General features: G+C 45.9%; 1 protein-coding gene across 3 annotated transcripts in view; it reads left to right on the forward strand.

Annotated features, from left to right (window-relative positions):
- Window positions 1-19,473, forward strand: part of LOC119970759 (ras and Rab interactor 2-like) — a 187,726-nt gene that overhangs the window by 158,980 nt on the left and 9,273 nt on the right. For all 3 annotated transcript variants that reach the window (XM_038805904.1, XM_038805913.1, XM_038805921.1), the window contains 5 exons: window positions 277-349; window positions 3,544-3,635; window positions 4,043-5,164; window positions 14,859-15,164; window positions 19,224-19,355. In XM_038805904.1, coding sequence (XP_038661832.1) covers window positions 277-349; window positions 3,544-3,635; window positions 4,043-5,164; window positions 14,859-15,164; window positions 19,224-19,355 — 1,725 coding nt within the window. The remainder of the gene's footprint in view (window positions 1-276; window positions 350-3,543; window positions 3,636-4,042; window positions 5,165-14,858; window positions 15,165-19,223; window positions 19,356-19,473) is intronic.

Here is a 19,473-nt window from a genome sequence, read left to right on the forward strand (position 1 = left end):
ATGTTGCCGCAAGTGTGGAACAAGTTCATTTTGGCATGCGAGTGGCCCAGCACAGCTGGTTTAGCTTAAAGAGAGCAGTCATGTCTGCTGTATCTGTCTCAAAACAGACATATTGTGATTTTTTTTTTGTTAGTAGTGAAGACTGTCATGAGATACTTCAGTTAATTTACTGGACAGCTTTAACAGAATACCCTGTGCTGTCTAATGGATTTTTCATATGCTCCTTCTGCTTGGTAAGTAGATTTGCTTACTAATTTTCCTTTTCTTGCTACGCAGCTTTTTCGCTAGAAGGATCTTGCCTGAGCTTTGCAGACTTGTTCAGGCTCATCGCCTTCTACTGTATCAGCAGGTAAGAGGAGCGAGCAAGTGTAAATATTGTCATCTCCCTACGTAGAAAAACAAATGTCTGAAGTTCAGAAACGTTTCTTTTGTGTGTCTACTCCCGTCCTCACATCCACACCCACGAATACAGAAGAAACCACTTCCTATTGGGTCAGTACAGGAAATACTTGATTAAATAGTTGAGCAATTCCGGATTGCTCCTGGGGAATTTTTTAAAAACAAATTTCCCAAATTAAAGCAAAATCAAGCACATGTGAAATAACTAATTGGTCTGGAGGGGATGGGTGGTGTTGGGCATGCTAATTCTAATAAAGCGTAATGTTTCTCACCAATCACCTGGTGTATAATTAGGCTCTGCAGAGGCCACGCCCCCCAAGTCAAACCAACCTCCCTCACTGCTTCGCTAAAAGCAACTGGTGTTGGGCAAGGTTGCTGTTGGTCCAAATTATTATTTTCAAACCGAAACAAATACAGATCTGTCAGCGCTGAAAGGTTAGGGAGATACTTCAGGTGGTGATCAGTCAGCGGTGGTGAACAGAGCTCCTCAGTGCCGGAAATGGGACTACGTTTGGCGTCGGTGGGGCATTCCCTGCTGAGGCCCCGAATTGAAATAGAGTCCCGATCAATAGCATGGGTGTTTCTCAATGCTGAAATTTGGTTACAGTGTGACCAGTGGCAGGGTCTCGTCAATTTTTTTTCTCTTGTGTTTCCTGACCTGTAACTGGCCAAATTAAGGACCGGACCAACTGCCGAAAACCAGAATCAGGAGGCCAAGGCTGGGAACCTTCAGGATGGTCCCCAGCATTTGGTGAGGGGGGAAAGGTTTTTTTGAATGGGTTGGTGGGTTGGGGCAGCAGTGGGGGGGGGGGGGGGGGTGGACTGTTCTGATCCTTGAGGGGCACTATGAAAGGTACTCACCAATCACCGTTTGTCATTGTACCATTTGTCAATTTTCTCTGTTGATTATTCATTTGTCTACTATGTACGTACTGTGTACGTTCCCTCGGCCGAGAAAAATACATTTCACTGTACTTCGGTACATGTGACAATAAGTCAAATCAAATCAGTTGGAAAATGTAAATCAAGCTTCCAATTGCAATTGTGAGCCTAACTTAACAATGTTGATGACACGATGAAGTGACACGGAATGGATTGAAGGCATGTTCCCCAAACGGCCTTCTTTTGGAGACCCTTCCGTGGTGCCATTTAACACTGGTTTCCACAAACATGGACCAATTGTAATGGCACTTTGGGGGGTTCCCAGGCTACGAAAGGCCCCTGGGTGGTTGAGCTCTGGGCAGGGTGGTACCCTAGCCTACTCCCCTGCTACCTCGACACCCTGGCAGTGTCACATGGGAGTGCACAAGTGGGACTGCCAGGCTGACATGGACACTGCCAGGGTGCCAGCTGGAAGTGCCATGGTACCCATGTTCCAGGTTGCCCTTGCCAGGAATCAGGCCCGAGGGTGCCTTTTTCTTATGAGGTTGGGTACAGGGGGACTCGAGGACCCCTAATTGATATGTTGGGACAGTCCGGAGGCTGCGGTGTGGGGCCGAGAGATCGGTGCCCTGGTCTTTTCCTGCACCAGCGAGTGAGCTCATTAATGCAGGAAATGAGCCAAAGTGCGGCCTCGATGGGGCGCTCCTTGCCGAGACCCTGTTTAATAGCATGGTCATTCTCGGTGTTGCAATCACCGGGAAACACCCCACTAAACACAGCCAAAACGGGACTCTCTTTTCCCCATTAAATTGCGCTCTTGGTCTTCTACAGAGAGGTGAAGGTAATAAAAGTGAATTGTGTTAAACTGATGAGTGCAACAGATTTTCACGAGAATTAGGTCCACCTGCTAATCAAGAGCTGTACCAATAGCGATATGTCGCTCGTTCTATATGGGTGCGTCCCTTGATGACATTATCAGATATGTGTCTCACTTCTCCATGCATTTTATAATTGGTCAGGTATGACAAGTTAATGATTTCATGTTGAATAGTGTGCTGATCAGTTAGTCAAATGCACATTCAGTGTTTGTTTATGCTTCTCGACACTGTGATTTTGAGGTAAATTTAGGGTGGCACCACTGTTGGACTGCGTTCTCAAACACCTGGGGCGAAATTCTCCGACCCCCACGACGGGTCGGAGAATAGCGGGAGGGCCTTCCCGACATTTTTCCCGCCCTCCCGCTATTCTCCCCCCCCCCCCCCCGCCCAACTCCCGACACGAATCGCTGCCGCCGTTTTTTTACGGCCGGCAGCGATTCACAGCTGTTCGATGGGCCGAGTTCCCAGCCCTTTACGCTGTTTTTACGAACGGCAAACAGACCTGGTCTGGCCGTTCGTAAAAACGGCGGGAACAACTTGCTTTTTATAACCATGGCACCGATTGGCACGGCAGTACCACGGCCGTGCCAAGGGTGCCATGGGCCCGCGATCGGTGGGCACCGATCGCGGGCAGCGGGCCCGATGCCCGCGCACTATTTGTCCTTCCGCCGCCCCGCAGTATCCATTCGCGGGGCGGCTGAGGGGCATCCCGGCCCGCGCATGCGCGGGTTTCGCGCAAATACGCGATGACGTCATCCGCGCATGCGCGGGTTGGAGTCTTCCAATCCGCGCATGCGCGGCTGACGTCATATGACGCGTCAGCCGGCGCTAACTCAGGCAAGCGGCTTAACGAAATTCCGGAGCTTGCGGCGTCGGGCTGCTAGCCCCGACCGGGGACCAGAATCGGTTCCCGGTCGGGAAGGGGCGCGCTGGCGTCAAACCCGCCCGGGTTTGACGCCAGCCTTACGATTTCTCCCGTTTTGGGAGAATCGCGCCCCTGATGTATAGTATGATTCATTGAGCACTGCAATGTCTAAACAGCGTTTTCAGTCCAACTCGCGTACCAATTTGGTTCTAAATAAGAAAAGTTTATATTTTGAATTTGAAAGGATGCTAAAGGGAAAGCTGCAAACCTTGCTGTGGTGAATACTTGCCTGGAGGCGTGGTCGATATTTACTCGAGTAAAAAGGAATTATACGTATTATTGCGAGAGAATTTCTTTTGTGGTATAATGATCAGGTGTGACAGCAAAAACTTTCTTGGGACTTTCCACATTTTCTGTCCTTGTGTTCCGAAAATATCCCCGATGGCTTGACTGACTTACTCATCTGGATTCAATATTGCGACATTAAATTCTGGCTTTCATTTTGTTTGCCCCCAAAAGGGATGTGCTGCCTTTCCCTTTAAAATTGCCTCAGGGAATCATTGCTGCCAAGACTGAGACAGAGCTGGAAGCAATTGCATTCTTGGGTCTGGGTGAGTACACTTTGGGTCTGCAGATTCTGCTGGGAAGTACGGGATTGTGAGACTGTGGGGTCTTTGATCAGTAGAAAATACTCATTCATTCAGAAGTGGCCAAAGACTGATAAAAAGGACATCCGTCCGCCCCACATTTAAACCCAGAATCAAATAAACTTTGATTGCATTTGTGAATGGTGCTTTGCATAAGGTAAGACTTGATTGTTCTGATTTTGAACGGATTTGTGTTTGTCACTGGAATCGCATCCACTTTCATAAAGTGGCCTTTTGAAGATGTTGCTGTGGAATCCAGTAATAGTGACACAGCTGTCCCTTACAGGGTTAATTTCTGATCCATAATGACGTACGCTGAATGGAAACTAAAGCCCATCTGTTCTCAACTTTATGACATTCTTTTGTTTCAGAGTTCTGGAGTTCTCCTGTGTACAAGAGAGTGGCCAAGAATCCTGCACCTCATACCAGTCGTCCTAGCACAGGCAGCCGATGTGTAGAAACGAAGCAGCCCTCCCTCTTAAATGGAGTGCATTCCATACGAACACGGACGCCTTCAGAGCTGGAATGCAGCCAGACCAATGGTGCTTTGTGCTTTATAAATCCCCTTTTTTTAGAAGTGCACAGCAAAGATATTAACGGCAGCCTAAAAAGGCAGAGTGCAAAACCCAGGGAGACGAGGAGGCCGTATTCTCCCCCACCCAGGCCACCGCCACCTCGGCTGAGCCTGAATATGAACCAGACCAGCAGCCCAGCGATGTGCAGCAGTCAAGCAGGTGAAGGTATTGGCACGTTCAAACACCCAGAGACAAAAACTGTTCCGATCCCACCGCCCCGCATCAAGAAGCAGGCAAATAGTTCAGAGATGGAAAGAAACTCGACACCTACGCTGAGAGCTGCGCAGGAAAGTTTTGATTACACAGCAGAGGAGGCAGCAACTGCCGGAAGCAAGGGTGAGGCTCAGCCATTGCACAATTTGACTTATAGTGGTGAAGGATCAGCTGGAAATATCAGTACTCAAATTCTCGAAATCAAAGAGAGACAGCGACTTAGTGACATGAGCATGTCGACCACTTCTACGGAATCGGATTCCAGCACTATGGACGTTGAGCGCAATTGCCCTTATAATCACGAAGGTGACACAAACAGCAGCTTGGAGGATTCGGACGCTGAGAGTGACCAGGAGGTTGCCCCCCCACCTTGCACGCCTAAAAAGAAAAGGCACGGTTCCTTTGTCTTCCCTAAAATTGTAAAGTCGCACATACAAAAGGTTAGTGGAGTATTCAGCTCCTTCATGACCCCGGAGAAGCGAATGATCAAGAAAATTGCAGAAATGTCCCAGGATAAACGCACATACTTTGGGTGCTTGATTCAGGACTACATCAGCTTTTTCAAGGAGAACAAGGACTGCCACGTCTCCAACACAGACATGCTGCTCACTATTCGTCAGTTCATGACCCAGGTTAAAAGTTACTTGATCCAGAGCTCAGAGTTGGACCCACCGATAGAATCCCTCATCCCAGAAGAGGAAATAGGTGAGCAGATTCTTGCTGCTGTCTTTTGATGTTTAAAAGTAAATTGCGCACCCCCACCCCCCACTACCCCATCCCGCCCCATGATTTGCAAAGATGATTTGCTGTGATGTATAGAAATAGTTAACTTCTGGAGGAGGCACTTGAGTTTCTTTTCATGTGTTGAGATTTACTGTGGACATTAGTGAAGGGGGAGCACAGTTCCCTTTTGTGCCTCTTGCAAATGCCTCCGAGCCTGCCGTTAAAGGGGGGCGGGCAGGGATATTAAGATTGGTGTATGAGGAATTTAAAATGTTGCAGTTGTCTTAAAAGAGGCACTTAGGAAACAAAAACACACAAACTAGTCTGCAACTGAGAGCCAGCTCTTTTCGGTTTCAAGAGGCTTAATTCAGTGGCGCAATAAATTCACGATCCAGTGGTGTAAATCATGTTGAAATAAATCACTTGTGTGTGATACTGCCGCAACTGTGGAATACAATATTTGCTGGCATATTCCCTCTTCGTAAAAACGTTTCTCAAATATTTATTCGTGAAGGCTGCTCCTATTAGGCAGGTTTGAAGGGCTGAATGGAACCGCTTGCTCCTTTCTCTTTCTTCTGTTCTATCTTCTCATTTTCTATTAAAAGGTTTGTGGTATTGACTGTATGTATTGGACCCATATGGTTCTCACTCAAAAGCTGCTTGTAAAATAGTCTCTGAAATTATAAAACAAGTTTTAATTATATGTAACATATCTGGGGCGGGATTCTCCCCTACCCGGCGTGACGGGGGGTCCCGGCGTAGGGGAGTGGCGCCAACCACTCCGGGGTCGGGCCTCCCCAAAGGTGGGGAATTCTCCGCACCTTTGGGGGCTAGCCCCGCGCCGGAGCGGTTGGCGCCAGAAGACTGGCGCAAAAAACCAGCTGCCGCTGACGTCACCACCGGCGCATGCGCAATGTGGGTTTCTCTTCCGCTTCCGCCATGGCGGAGGCCGTGGCGGAGGAGAAAGAGTGCACCCAGGGCACTGGCCCGGAGTCTGAGCGGGGGGCCCCGATCGCGGGCCTGGCCACCGTGGGAGCAACCCCGGGGTCCGATCGCCCCGCGCCCCCCCCCAGGACCCCGGGGGCCCGGTCCGCCGCCGATCCCGCCACCACCAGAGGTGGTTCAAACCTCGGCGGCGGGAGAGGCCTCTCAGCGGCGGGACTTTGGCCCATCCGGGCCGGAGAATCGCCGCAGGGGCCTCGCCGATCGGAGTGGCGTGATTCCCGCCACCGCCACTTCCCGGGTGGCGGAGAATCTCTGCCACGGCGGAGGCGGGATTTTCGGCGGCCTCAGGCGATTCTCCGACCCTGCTGGGGGTCGGAGAATTTCGCCCCTGGTTATGTCAATACATTCATCACAGAATCATTTTATACAGGTTCTGACTACTATAGGACAGAGCTTCTCCTGAGGTTCTACTTGTGAGTATGGCACACGTTTCTACTTTTAGTGTTTAGGGTACAGATGAAAAGATGTTTTCTTGCAAGGGTTAGTAACTGTAGTAGAAAAATTGTCAATACCCATAAAATGTATCAACAGTAAGCTCAAGTTAGCTCAAGAGAAGTAAGTGCCTTTTTATTGGTTTTCAGCTTTGTAAATTATCCAAAAGACAAAAAACAGCGATGAATTGTAGGTTATTTAATTCTAGCTAGAATAATATTTGTTACAATGAGTTGTTTGAGCAGGAAGTTGTTCAGTCAAAAGTGTAAATAATGTTTTGTTTCGATAAATTGCCAAATCCCAGCCAAATCGTTCCAGTACAGATGCACTGACAATGTTAATGGAGCATATGAGACCAATTGCCAAGCCAGAATCGCCTGCAGTTGCAGGATGCAGATTCAGTTCTCATCTGACGAGAAATTGCCATTTCCAACGTGCCACAGGAAAGTGTAAAAGGGAAAACTATTTGCCACCCTGCATAGAGAGAGAGAAGATCCAAAGATGAACGGTCTGCAGGATGCACACTGATACTTTGTGTTTTGTGTGTGTATATGTGAAAAAAAAATTGCTAAAATCTATGGATCCTTATTTTTATTCGAGCAGTATCTTGCCCCTTTTTTATAGTTAGAAAAAGACGCATGCTAACCATAGTTTTGCTCCGTTCTGCTTAAGTTTCCCCTTTTAAGGATTTGCTCTGTACGCCCAGACTTGGCCCTAACAACACCATGTTTAAGAACTCGAATAAGTCACAGGGGCTTGAAAGAAATGAAGTGGCTGACTAAGCACACTTTGTCATCTGGTAAACAGATTTAGCCATCTTTGAAGCAGGAAGCAAACAATCCAATCAAAATGTTTTTAAATTGCAGGGTCCGGCACCCATTAAGATGCTCAAGGTAACTTTTAAAGATCCCAGAATTGCGAGGGTTGTATAAAAATAATCAGAAACCTGAAATGAAAGCAGAAGAAGGAGCAAGCAACTTAACATTTCGAGGAGAAACCCTTCATCTGAACTTGAGCACCAGCAGCTGACTCAGTTCTGATGAAAGGTCCAGACCTAAAACCTCAACTCGTCTTTGCTCTGTTCATGCTTTAGTTTTGTATTTAAATGAACCAATTTCAAAATTATGCTCTTTGGACCTGTTGTATACTTCCAGGATCTTCTTTTGTCGTTCAAAAATTGGAGGGAATATGGATAATGTTAAAACAAAAAAAAGAGTCAGCAAAAGTTGGTATGAATGCTAACCACAGACTTCAGTTTCTAAAAATAATCAGGACAATACTGTCTCCCGCCAAGTAGTGATGTCATTTGGTTTTGGCTGCCCTGATGTTTTTGCAGAAACTGAATTACCCAACCACCTTCAGGAACTGCTAGAACGAGCAAGTAAATAAAACTTGTTAACTTTTAAGCTGCTGCCCCTCTTGTGCAGCTAGGCTGAGGCTGAAGAGACTATTGGATTAGTAAACCTTGGAATCCTGAGCGATGGCCAGTCGGGGAGGCTTGTCGACGTAAGATGGATAAAGGCCATTAAAGCCAAGTTTCACAAGCGTGCCTTTAACTACTGGGGGAGGAAGGAAGATTAATTTTTGAAGTCCTGATCACTGCCAGAACTGGACTCGTGCAGGCTCCTGGCAGAGATTAAGACAATGGCCTGTCCCCTTCTTCCTCCACCCACACTTAACTAGGTTGCAAGCTCGTAAAAAAGGGCCGGTTGTTACCTCATTTTAATTAATCAATTTCAGTCTCTGAAAGGAACAGTCTGCTTTAAACATCCATTTATGAAACCACCATTGCTTCTGCTCAGCGTTCTCCACTGTAAAAGTTAATTCTGCAGCAGGATAGACGACTAATGGGACTGGTTTAGCACAGTGGGCAAAACAGTTGGCTTGTAATGCGGAACAAGACCAGCAGCTCAGGTTCAATTCCTGTACCGGCCTCCCTGAACAGGCACCGGAATGTGGCGACTAGGGGCTTTTCACAGTAACTTCATTTGAAGCCTACTTTTGACAATAAGCGATTATTATTATTATTATTATTATTATTAATACAGCTCTCATCCTTCATCCCGTTTTTAATTTTGCCTTGCTATTACAATAATAAAAATATAGTGCCAAACTTCACTAACTTTACTTACTTGATTGTGTGACGTGTGTGTGTCATGTGTGTGATGTGTGTGTGGCGTGTGTTTTGTGTGTCTGACGTGTGTGATGTGTGTGCTGTGACTGACTGTGACTGTGTTACTGACTGTGTGTGTGTGACTGTGTGTGTGTGTGTGACTGACTGTGTGTGTGAGACATGTGTTGTGTGTGCGACAAGTGTGTGTGCCTGTGAGACATGTGCACTGTGTGCGTGTGGGACGTGTATTGTGTGCATGTGAGATGCGTGTGTGAAACTTGTGTGATGAGTGTGTGTGCACGACGAGTACATGTGTGTAAGACATATGTGCATGCATGTGATGTGTGTTGTGTGTGTGACATGTGTATGCATGTGTGTGATGTGCGTGACATGTGCATGCGTGCGAGGTGTCTATGACGTGTGATATTGTGAGTGTGACGTGTGTGTTTGTGCACATTACCTTTCCAGTTTTGAACACACCATTGTGATGAATTGTCTGAGAGGCAACATCAACATTGAAAAAAAGAATGAAAAACCTTTTCTTCCACATTGTAAACACTCAATGCAATGATATAAATCGCAATGATATAAAAATTACTAATCATTAAAAACTCTGCTGCCCATATCATAACTCCCAGCAAATTCCATTTAACCTCTACTCCTGTACTCATTTGCCAACACTGGTTTCCAGTTCCCAAACACTTCAATTTTAACATTCTCCCTCCTGTATTTAAATCCTTCCATGGCATGGCCCTCTTTATCTTTATAACCTCCTCGGGACATAAGAACTAGGAGCAGGAGTAGGCCATCTGGCCCCTCGAACCTCTTCCGTCATTCAATAAGATGGTGGCTGATCTTTTTGTGGACTCAGTTCCACTTATCCACCCCTCACTATAACCCTTAATTCCTTTACTGTTCAAAACTCTATCTACCTTTGCCTTAAAAACATTCAACGAAGTAGCCTCAACTGCTTCACTGGGCAGGGAATTCCACAGATTCATGACCCTTTGGGTGAAAAGGTTTCTCCTCAACTCGGTCCTAAATCTACTCCCCCTTATTTTGAAGCTATGTCCCCTATTTCTAGTTTCACCTGCCAGTGGAAACAACCTCCCTGCTTCTGTCTTCATAATTTTATATGTTTCTATAAGATTCCCCCCTCATTCTTCTAAATTCCAATGAGTACAGTTCCAGTCTACTCAGTCTCTCTGCCTGTTTTACAGCTCTCTGAGAACTCTGTTTTTCTTCAACTTTGGCCTCTTACCCATCCCCCACATCCTTCACCCCATTGTGACTGAGCCTCTAGCCATCTCGGCTTTAAGTTATGGAATTCCCTCCTAAACCTCTCGCTCCCCTTATTGGATGGCCCTTCAACCCCATCTGTCTAAATTGCTCCCTTTGTGGCTCTGTCAATTTTTGCCTGGATTCTTTCATGAAGCACCTTTATTTGCATTAGTGAACGGCCCATATAAATGCAAGTTTTTGTTGTTCTCTCTCACGTTGCCGTCATTTTGATGCAAAGAACAGTCCATTCTTCTAAACCGCACCAATTCCTATTTCAAGTTATTTGGCACCACACAGTTGGAGAACCTAGGAGGTTTTTTTAGATTAATTAAATTCTTTTGAGTTAAATATTTGTGTCTTAGGGTGGCACGGTAGCCCAGTGGTTAGCACTGCTGCCTACGGCACTAAGGACCCGGGTTCGATCCTGACCCTGGGTCACTGTGTGTGTGGAGTTTGCACATTCTCCCCATGTCTGGGTGGGCTTCCTCCGGGTGCTCCGGTTTCCTCCCACTGTCCAAAGACGTGCAGGTTGGGTGGATTGGCCATGCTAAATTGCCCTTGGTATCCAAAAAGGTTAGGATGGGTTATTGGGTTATGGGGATAAGGTGGAAGTGAGGGCTTAAGTGGGTTGGTGCAGACTCGATGGGCCGAAAGGCCTCCTTCTGCACTATATGTTCTATATTCTATTCTCCCCGTGTCTGCATGGGTCTCATCCTCACAACCCTAAGATATGCAGGTTAAGTAGATTGGCCACGCTAAATCGCCCCTTAATTGGGAAAAATGGTAATTGGGTACTCTGAATTTAAAAAAATAAATAAATAAAATATTTGTGTCTCTATGGTGTCAAGAGAATGTAACACTTTGTCAAGCCATATACTTACAACCTAAACTACGCTGTATGCAGAGTACAACTCAATGAGACAGTTACAACTATCCAATTGTAGAAGTTAAACTGGTGTTACAACCTGCTGGGCTAGTGCGCAATGAATTCCAGCCCCACTTGACCCTGAGTCACAACACAATTGAAATTAATAAATAATTCTTAGAAAACACCCAAAGTCTTTGGCCCTTGGCTACCCAATAACTATAGGTTATTAAACCTGTACGGTCTCTGTACGGCTATGCTGCTTTGTAAAATTAACAGGTTTGTAACATTAAAACGCAACAAACTGTATTAATAACAAAAGCTATAATTAAATATGCAGCAGATGCAACAGGTTAACTATTATTAGAACTAGATGAGGAGGAACTACTTCTTGCAGAGGGTGGTGAATTTATGGAACCCCACTGCCTCATAGAACGGTAGAATCGGAGTCATTAAATGGTTTCAAAAAGGAGATAGATATATTTCTGATTTTAAAATGGGTTAAAGGGATATGGGGGAGGTGGCTTTCAGTCCAGGAAGAGATCAGCCATGCTCTGATTGAATGGCGGAGCAGATTCAAAGGGCTGAATTGCCTACTTCTCCTAATTCCTATGTCCCTATCTAATCCTTGACCTCCCCTCTTAAACTTGCCCACCCTCTACACACACACACACAAGACAGACAAACACAGAGGAAAAGAGGGGCAAAAATAATGATAAAAGTATAAAGGATAAGAGTCTTTGCTTCAGATGTTTGTTTTCTAGCACACATTTCTTCAGTCTGGGCTTCCAGTTCGAGGTTTATGTTTCCAGTCTGTAATGGTTTTTACTGTAGATTAATTCAGGTCTCTGTACAGCTATGCAGCTTTTCTGGGGCAATGTTGAGAAGGAGGGGCTTCATGAATAACCTCAGCCGGTACTGAAATTGAGCCCGCTCTACATCACAAACCAGCTGTCCAGCCAACTAAACTAAGCCGCCCCCCATTTCCTTGAGTACTACAGTAGGACCCTTCACGTTCACCTGAAAGAGCAGGTGGAACATGAGTTAATCATCACAACTTTAAATACTGCATCTCTGAAAGTTCAGAACTCCCTCAGTACTATACAGAAGTGTCAGTCTGGGTTATGGATTTGAACCCACAACATCCCAGGCTGGATTCTCCGTTTGGGAGACTATGTTCTCCTGCCAGAGCTGAATCGCGCCTGATTTGCGCTCACGCATGGCGAGGATTGCGACGGATTCACTAGGGAGTCCCACTATTGGACCGCCATTTTGAGTGGGTGGCCCAACAGCGAGGTCCGGCAGCTCCCTTTTGCCCCCCCCCAAAGCAATTCAAACCCCCTCTGGGATATTCTGGATAACACCCCGCCCAACAATACGAGGATGACACGGTCCCCCCCACCGACCCCCTAATTAACGAGATCTCCCCCAGAGACCCCCTAATTAAAGAGACCCCCTCATTAAGAGACCCCCCACCAGAGACCCCATAATTAAAGAGACCCGTACCAGAGACTCCTAATTAGTGAGACCGCTGTCTGGAAGCTAGAGAGCAGTCCAGACAGAGACCGTGAAAAACATCACTGCTTTAAAACTCACCTTTGTACTACGTCTGCTGGCTCAGGCAGAGGAAGCAGAAACTGTCAATTCCTGTAAAGAGAAAACCAGTCAGCTGGGTTTAAACCCCTTCAGATCTTTGATCTGCAAGCCATTCATTTATTTCTCTGTGAAATTGATGTCACTAGGCTGTGATTGACAGCTTCCATACACATTCAGCTGTCTGCATTGTTTCATTCATCTCCCTTCTCGCTGCAGTGGCATTGAAGTAGATCACTGTGAAACTAAGGGAAATGTTTCTCAACATTTTGCTGTAATTGACAGCTCCTGGACCACATCAAAGACTGTTCAGTGGTTTCTGTTGGCTTCACAGCCTACTTCAACAACTTTAAATCTACTCAAGTGTTGGGGGGGGGGGGGGGGGGGGGGGGGGCGAGTGGCCCTCCGATGGACTTTGGGGGGGAGTGGCCCTCCGATGGACTTTGGGACAGAGAGGTCCACTGCATCGGGGCCATGTTTGTCAATACCCACACCGACATCAATTTTTGTCCACTTAATTTGCAGGCCAGAAGACTGGAGGATTATGCAGGCCCAGAGAATATGGTGCCTTCCGTTAATAGGACGCAAATGGGTCTTAATGACCAATTTGCTTCCTCCTGCTGATGCGATCCCTGACGCCAGCAGGAGATCGGAGCATCGGAACGGAATTGACGCCCAACACCGGATTCTCCACTACCGGTAGCGGAGCTCCCGATGTGGCAGAGTCTTATATATTTAGTAATATTTAGTTCCTTGAGTGAGACTCTGAGCCGGAAGTGCTACCAAGCCTGGTTTGACACCAATACTGAATTCCCCATCATGCTGAATTGCTTCATGTCAAATAGCTGGGCATGATGGCATTTCTCTGACATAGGGTGCGATTTAACCAAATGGGAACTATGTCCCATAGCTAGTGCATTTAGCTGCATGTTTCCCAGTGCTCACGGCGCCGAGAAACAATGCTCTCTAATGTGACTCCGGCTAGATACGGGGCCTCAGTGAGGAATGCGCAACCAAGGCCGTACTTACTCCTGTTTACTGCACTGAGGAGGCCTGCTTGTCAAACGCCTCAGTGCAGGCAGCGATCGGAATACCCTTTTTCAAGGACGTCCCGATCACCCGAGCTCCTGAGACGACCCCCGAACCCCCCCAAGCCGTAACTCACTGTAAGGGGGTCCCTGGGCCCCTTCCTGCACATCCACAACCCTCCCCCCCCCATACAAGTGCAATGCACTCACCGGCCAAATTACGACCGCGCTTGGCACCCTGGCACTGACATGCTGGCAGTGCCTACAGGGCACCTTGGCAGTTCCAGGGTGACCAGGTGACACCAGCAGTGCCACTCTGCCCAGAGGGCAAGCACTGGGGGCCTCGGACCCCCTGGGAGACGACTCCCCCCCCCCCCCCCGCCCCGCCCCGAGTGCCGATCCGTCTGGTCCCCATTTGCGAAGACCAGCACTGAACTGCGCTTGCCTGAGATCTCCATGGTGAAGGGAGTAGATCTCAACTCCTTGGTTACCTCAGGGGACTAAATATTAAAGTGAGACTGACTGTCTCGCTCGAATATGCAAATTTGCCAAAACGTGATCCTGCCCACAATGGGTGGGCTTCACATCGCGACATCTCGCGAGATCACTTTAGATCTTGCTATGCATGGTGAGCAGGTAGATCCCTGAAGCAGGGTCTCCTGTCATTTACCGGCCACGTTGCACCACAGCGCGCTGCTTTTTGGGCGCAGCATGGCCGGTAGATCACGCCCATGGTCTTTTGTGTACCCTTGATCCGAGAGACTTGGTGCCAATTACATTTCGGATCATTTCAGTTATTAGATCCCGGATATAAACTTGCATGACAATAGCCTACACCTAGGTCAGTGATGGTAGAAAGTAAATAAAATGGCTAAGAAAGTAAGATGCATCACTGAATAATAGATACAGAGTACCTATAATAACATTCTTTTCTAGTAAGGTAAAGAGTGCAGACAAACAACTAGACTTCCTGCGCTAAAGATTGATGAGGTTCAAAAGAAATTGCAGTTTTTGGATGTGTTTGGTTTTCAGATTTACTGTAAAGAATACTCAACCTGTATTATAAAACTTCAAAATCTGACAATGTTCTGCATACAACCTTGCCTCGTTTGATGTTATGAAAGGGAATACTGTGTCCTTTCATTGCATTATAGAAGAAAGAAAACTTTCCTATCCTTTGTGGCGTAGGTTGACTTTTCTCTTCATAACATTGTTTTTAAAGGGGGAGAATTATGTGACACATGGTAACGTGTTTCCTTTGCTATGAAATGCTCCTAGTTATTATTTATTATTAGACAGTATTATTTCTAGACTCCACCTGATTTGGATTTTGAACTTGTTTTTTTAAATCTTTCCCAGATTTTGTTTTGGAGAAAGCAATGCATAAATGCATCCTGAAGCCGCTGAAATCTTACATCTACGCAACTTTGAAACAATTTCACATTTCTGATGGCTCCTGGAAGCAGTTGAAAGAAAACCTGCTCTCCGTTAAGCAGAAAGTGCCTCAGGAGCTGGGAGTAGATGCTGCTGTCCCTGACACTGTTACCTTGGATAAAATAAAGCACAAGTTTTCAAATATGCATAAGGCATATTCTCCCGAGAAGAAGGTGTGTCTACTACTAAGGGTCTGTAAAGTTATCTACACTGTTATGGAGAACAATTCAGGTATGGTGTTATTTTACTAAACTAGACATTAAAATAACAATCAGTTAATGAATATTTCTAATGTGTCAGGAGTGGGGTAATTAAGGACAAGCGGCACAGCATTGCACAAAACTAGTCATGTTAGATCAATTTCATTGAAATAACAAAGCACGTTAATTAAAGATAATGTTGTGTATTGACTTTCAAAAAGTGTTGGTACGCTGCCACAAGGGAGGTATTAGACTTAGGTTTGGGAGCACAATACAAAAATAGTGTTTCTTACTACTAAGATGGCTGCTATCAATTTATGAAGATTTAGACGTTTTGTTGATGCTGAATAAAATGTAATAGAAAGAGCAATGAGATGATACCTGTAATAAGCCCCACGAGGCCCACAAGGATACTATAATCGATCTCCCCCTGGGACACGTGGAATATGAGCTTTCCCCCTACTGGGCGGAGGCTGGGGTTTGTAAGATCGAGCATAAAAGCCAGCCTCAGTAGCATGTTGGTTATCGAAAAGGGGAACTGTGAAGTGTAAATAACTCACTGCCGTAGGCAGACTTTATGTCATATTAAATAAATTCTGTGTTCTTCCTGACGCTGGCTTCCTGGTCGTTATAATACCTTTTGAAAGGGTAAATATGAAGGGAACATGTACATCAAATAGTTCAAAGTAAATAGAAGAGGAAAGAGACCTGGAGGTACAGATGGACACATATTAGAGAGAGCAACTTGGTAAAGGTGTTAGGAAAACAAATGGGGCGGGATTCTCCGAGCCTCCGTCCAAAATCGTGATGGCTGCGGGGGCGGAAAATGGACATTGACGGCGAAAACCGGCTCGACACCGCTCCTGCGATTCTCCGGTCCCTGGAGAATCGCCGCGAATCGCGCATGGTCTGGGGGCCATTGACAGAGGCCCCCCGCGATTCACCGAAGAAAACCACGTTTTGCCTATTGGGAACGATCGGCGGCAGCTGCGGACTCAGTCCGCGGCTGCCCTGGTTTTGGGGGGGGGGGGGGGGGATCCTTGATCCTTCACCGGGGGGGGGGGCTAGAGATCTGGGGCCAGCGATCCGCAATGTGAATTGTCCAGGATCTACCCGGCTCACTATGCATAGCAAGATCTAAAGTGATTTGGTTTTTTGTTCACCGTGGCAGGGTTTGTTTTATTTGATGCATATATTGACAAGTTGGTTGGGGTGGTGGGAGGATGGGATCGTTGTTGATGTTAAGGACTTTGTACTTGTTACCGTTTACTGCTTGTTAGGGGGATGTAAATTTTGAAGGAAAATGCGAAAATGGAGAATAAAAATATTTTTAAAACTGATATGCCCTCGGGTTCAGTAATGCTGGTCACTCTTGTTAGTGGTCTGAGCATCTTATATTTCAAGGCGTGCCTTCATATTTGGGTGTTATGCCTCGCATGCACTACTCCAATTTTTCTTTCTAAAAGAGAGGGCAGATTAATGGAACATTTCTTTATTTCTTGGACAGCAAGTGAACTAACAGAGCAACAGCCAAAGCAAGGCAAATGCCTGTTAGTGCATTTTCACTTGCTTCTGGGAAAAATTTGGAGAAAAACAATAATGAACCACGTCAAAAATGAGGCATAGGAGAAGAGAGTACAGAAGTAATGTTCAACCTGCATGATTCACTGGATTAGACCACAGTCAGAATATTGTCATGTTTTGAGATTCCTATTTGGGGACAGATAATCAGGACGTGGAGATAGTACCGACGTCGGTAACAGGGATGGAAGTTATGAAAGGATGCTAGAGAAAAAGGGACATTTTGCCCCTGCAACAGCAAATGTAAAGAACTGACCTGATAGAATTGTCCATAAAAGTTTGAATCCAAAGTGTCAAAGGGGAATTTAAGAGAATGCTTATTTTGTACACAGTGAGTTGATGAGTCACATGTTTCCCAGGAGAAACATTAGTTGAGGCAGATTCCATAATAGCTTTTATAAAGCAAGTGGCTATACATGTAACACAGGCTGGGGACTAGAACAGCTCTTTCAATGAGCAGCCTCCCACTAATACTGTTGAATTATTGTTGCTTATACTATTAAATTTACAAGATTTTAGTAATTATAGTTATAACATTCCAGTAAGTCAATTATATATTTCCATTTCTCATTCAACCTCTATTTTTCTTGGGGTGGAGGAGTAGGGGACTTAAGTCAAATTATGTTAGCACCACCAAAAATAATGGCTTTTTAAAGTATTGGCTCTTCCCAATTTGTCGAGGATATAACTGGATACAACCTTTACTGTGTTCATATGAGGAGAGGTTGAGTAGGTTGGGCCTGTGCTCAGTGGATTATGAAGAATTAGAAGCAACCTTATTGAGACATATATGATTCTCAGAGGGCTTGACAGGGTATATGCTGAGAGGTTGTTGCCCCTTGTGGGAGAGTCTAGGACCAGAGAGCATAATCTCAGAGTAAGCGTTCGCCCATTTAAGACCGAGATGAGGAGGAATTTCTTCTCTCAGAGGGTAGTGAATCTGTGGAATTCTTTACCAGAGAGAGCTGTAGAGGCTCGGTCATTGCGTATATTCAAGGCTGCGATCGACAGATTTTTAATCAGTAAGGGAATCCAGGGTTATGGGCATTAAGCGGGAAAGTAGAGTTGAGGATTATTATTTCAGAGCAGTCATGATCTCATTGAATGGCGGAGCAGATTCGATGGACCGAATGGCCTCCTTCTGCTCCTACCGCATGGCCTTATGGTGTCCTTCAAAGAGCACCTTCTGGTGGAACAATGTGAATTTTCATTCCCACATCCAGTGTTCTCCCCAGTGACCCGTGACCCAGCACTGCAGTTACTACGTTAAGTGGCAGCACAAATGGGCTTCGTTGACCCTTGCTGCTTCACCTGCAAGTCACCTATATTGACACTTGGCAGTCATATTTTGGAATCTTAATAGATATCATAGCGGTGTTGGTGCGAAGGAAGGCCATTTAGTCCTTCATGCCTCCACCAATTCTGGCTCCTCCATTGGAGTTAACTATTGTTATCTTGTTTCCTTGTTATTCCCTGTAATCTCAAATCTCTACTCAGCTTGTTCAAGCAGACTGTTCATTTTATCGGTGCTGGAATTCTCCGGCCATTGGGATTCTCATTTCCCACTGGCGGCTGGGGGACCGGAGAAGTCCGCCCCAGATATTTAAGGAGGCAACTTCCAGGAATGGGCCACCTCATTCTTATTTTGGTACAAAATCATAAGACAGCGAGTGCCAGAAATCATTGTTCTGTCATGACAGCTTCTACAGCAAAGATGTAATTTTTAAAAATGTACAGCATAAGAATACAACCAGTCACAGAATCATGTCTGCACGTTTCCTCCAGGTGCTCCGGTTTCTTCCCACAGTCCAAAGATGTGCAGGTTAGGTGGATTGGCCATGCTAAATTGCCCGTAGTGTCCAAAATTGCTTTTAGTGTCAGGTGGGGTTACTGGGTTATGGGGATAGGGTGGAGCTGTGGGCTTGGGTAGGGTGCTCTTTCCAAGAGCCGGTGCAGACTCGATGGGCCAAATGGCCTCCTCCTGCACTGTAAATGCTACGATGTTGTGTAATTTATGGGGTTTTCAGACACCAAGATTTGAAATGCTTCTGGGGAGTTTGAGATCAGAGAGCTGATGCAATGAAAGATGCCAAATCACTTGATCAGCATGGATGGGAATGACTATTGTGCCTATCCTGATTTGTGTAGAAGGGCTTTACAGGCATCAATCACGGTTGAATGTTGCATATAAAAGAACCGAGTTCATTTTCAGATAAAACCAGGGCTTTTTGGCTGGAACAACCTTATGAGAAGCAAAATGCCCTGATATTGACCCTAAATTAAGCCTTTCACCAGTTTGAACAAGTACTCTGGTGTGTCTTTATCATACCATTGGCAGCCAGTAAAGCATTTGATTTTTAAACCATGAGATGGTTTAATATACATGTAATGTACAGGAACCATCTTAATGGTTGGGAATTAATTTCATCCTGTAAGGTACAGTGTATGCTATCACAGGAAGTAAACAAAACAAGTTGATTCTGATCAATCTGTGTAATTGTGCCAACAGGGAGGCTATATGGAGCTGACGACTTCCTGCCTCTGCTGACCTACATAGTAGCCCAGTGTGACATGCCAGAGTTGGAGATTGAGATTGAATACATGATGGAGCTGTTGGACCCATCACTGCTGCATGGAGAAGGTACAAAACAAAGTTATTATTCATCATGCTGCTGTGTCTTTAGAACACTGCGAACAGAATGATTCACAACGACTCATTCATTTGGCTCCAAATCTTTTCAATGGAATGGCAGCAAATG

Source organism: Scyliorhinus canicula, chromosome 1, assembly GCF_902713615.1.
Source record: "Scyliorhinus canicula chromosome 1, sScyCan1.1, whole genome shotgun sequence".
In the NCBI taxonomy this organism is placed as follows: domain Eukaryota; kingdom Metazoa; phylum Chordata; class Chondrichthyes; order Carcharhiniformes; family Scyliorhinidae; genus Scyliorhinus; species Scyliorhinus canicula.